General features: G+C 42.9%; 1 protein-coding gene across 1 annotated transcript in view; it reads right to left on the bottom strand.

The window, feature by feature from the left end:
* The window catches only part of ccdc69 (coiled-coil domain containing 69), a 25,080-nt gene that overhangs the window by 4,911 nt on the left and 18,617 nt on the right, over window positions 1–1,552 (bottom strand). The window contains exons 3-6 of the mRNA XM_014025899.1: window positions 892–1,064; window positions 727–814; window positions 575–648; window positions 404–505 (exon numbers count right to left, since the gene is read on the bottom strand). Of these exons, the coding sequence (XP_013881353.1) occupies window positions 404–505; window positions 575–648; window positions 727–814; window positions 892–1,064 (437 nt within the window). The remainder of the gene's footprint in view (window positions 1–403; window positions 506–574; window positions 649–726; window positions 815–891; window positions 1,065–1,552) is intronic.

The following is a 1,552-nucleotide window of genomic DNA, read 5'->3' as shown; positions in this document are numbered from 1 at the left end:
GTTATGGGCAGGTTACAATATAAAATGTTTGTTATAATCATGTCTTGTGATTATTTGACAGGAGTTTTACTTTTAAACTATTATTTAATTATAATACAATACAAATTAAACCAAGATTTAGAATAATTATTATTTTGATCGGTACATTAGTAATGTGTGACTGGACCTCGTGTCTCTTTATGTTCAATAAATTGGGCCTTGAGGTCAAAAAGGTGAAGAACCTGGATTATTTGATTATTAATTGTTATTCGTTTGTTTTGTGAAACCACATAAAAGTAAAGCGACACCAATAAAGAGTGAGCCAYGCCTCATGTGTTCAGACCAGACAACCTGTGGAGATCTTAGATTATAAACACCTCTTTAAGCCGTCTAAATGTTACAAACTCCACGGTTAGGAGCCCACCTGAATATTTCTCTGTAAATTCTTCTTAAAGTGGGATTCTGCGACTCGCCTCTTCAGCTGGTTGAAAGCCTGCAGCTCATTGGTCAGCTCCTCCACTTGGTTCTGCAGAAACACAGACATGGATCAGGAAACAGAGTTTCATCTAAAATCTGAAACAGGRTCTGGTTTTACCTTCAGGATGTTCTCAGACGCCTGAAACTTCTCCGTCAGCTCAGCCTTCTCCTGCTGGTGTCTGCTCTGCAGCTCTGCAGGAAACACACACAGAGCGCTCTGAGCCACCATCAGACCGGACACTGAGGAACACCTGCTGGTTCTGGTCCTACCTTCCAGGAGTCGTTCCTGTTCTTCAGCAGCAGATTTACTCCTGTGCTCCTGAAGGACGTTCAGGTCAGCTGTGGTCTCTGCTTTCACCTGCAGCTCAGAAAATAAACTGATTAAAGTCAGGAGAAGTAAACCTGATGGACGCTGAGCTTGAAAAACCTTCTGACCTTATCCAGGACGCTCACGACGAGGCTGCACACTTCTTCGTCGGTGTGCTGACTCAGTAGCTCCGCCCTCTCTGAGTCCCCATTGGCTGAGAGCACTTCCTTTAAAATCTTCAGCTGCCACTCCAAACGCTCCAGCTGCTTCTCCAGACAGACGTCCAGCTCAGTGGACGTCCCTGCGGAGACAGAGCAGGTACGTCACACACCGCCCTCTGCAGGCCGCCGGGGGAGTTACATCACAAACACAGAAACCTTCAAAGATTCAAGAAAACAAGTGAAAAAAGTTTAAATTTACAGTTAACAGAAATCTGGACCTTTGATTTATTAAACATAAAACCTTTTTTATCTTCTGCCTTCTTCCTCAGCTCTGTAAATAATCTGTCATGAAGCTGGGAGACGATGTTTTCAGCTAAAAGTTTACTTTCTGTCGAACTGTTTTCTCCGGTGGTTTGTTGTTCCTAAATGTTTTTATCAGTTTCAGAACAAAACAAACTGCTGAACAATGAAAACAATGTGACAAACTGTAACAGTTCTCACAAAACACTCAGTCCTCAACTTCCAGACAGTAATTTTACCTAAACAAGTCGATGACATCATCAACATGTGGGCACATGACTCACACACACACACACACACACACACACACACACACACACACACACAC

The sequence above is a fragment of the Austrofundulus limnaeus genome, unplaced genomic scaffold (assembly GCF_001266775.1).
Source record: "Austrofundulus limnaeus strain Quisiro unplaced genomic scaffold, Austrofundulus_limnaeus-1.0 Scaffold506, whole genome shotgun sequence".
Taxonomy (NCBI): Eukaryota; Metazoa; Chordata; class Actinopteri; order Cyprinodontiformes; family Rivulidae; genus Austrofundulus; species Austrofundulus limnaeus.
The sequence above is the reverse complement of the archived record's forward strand: the minus strand, read 5'-3'. Positions and strand labels throughout refer to the sequence as shown.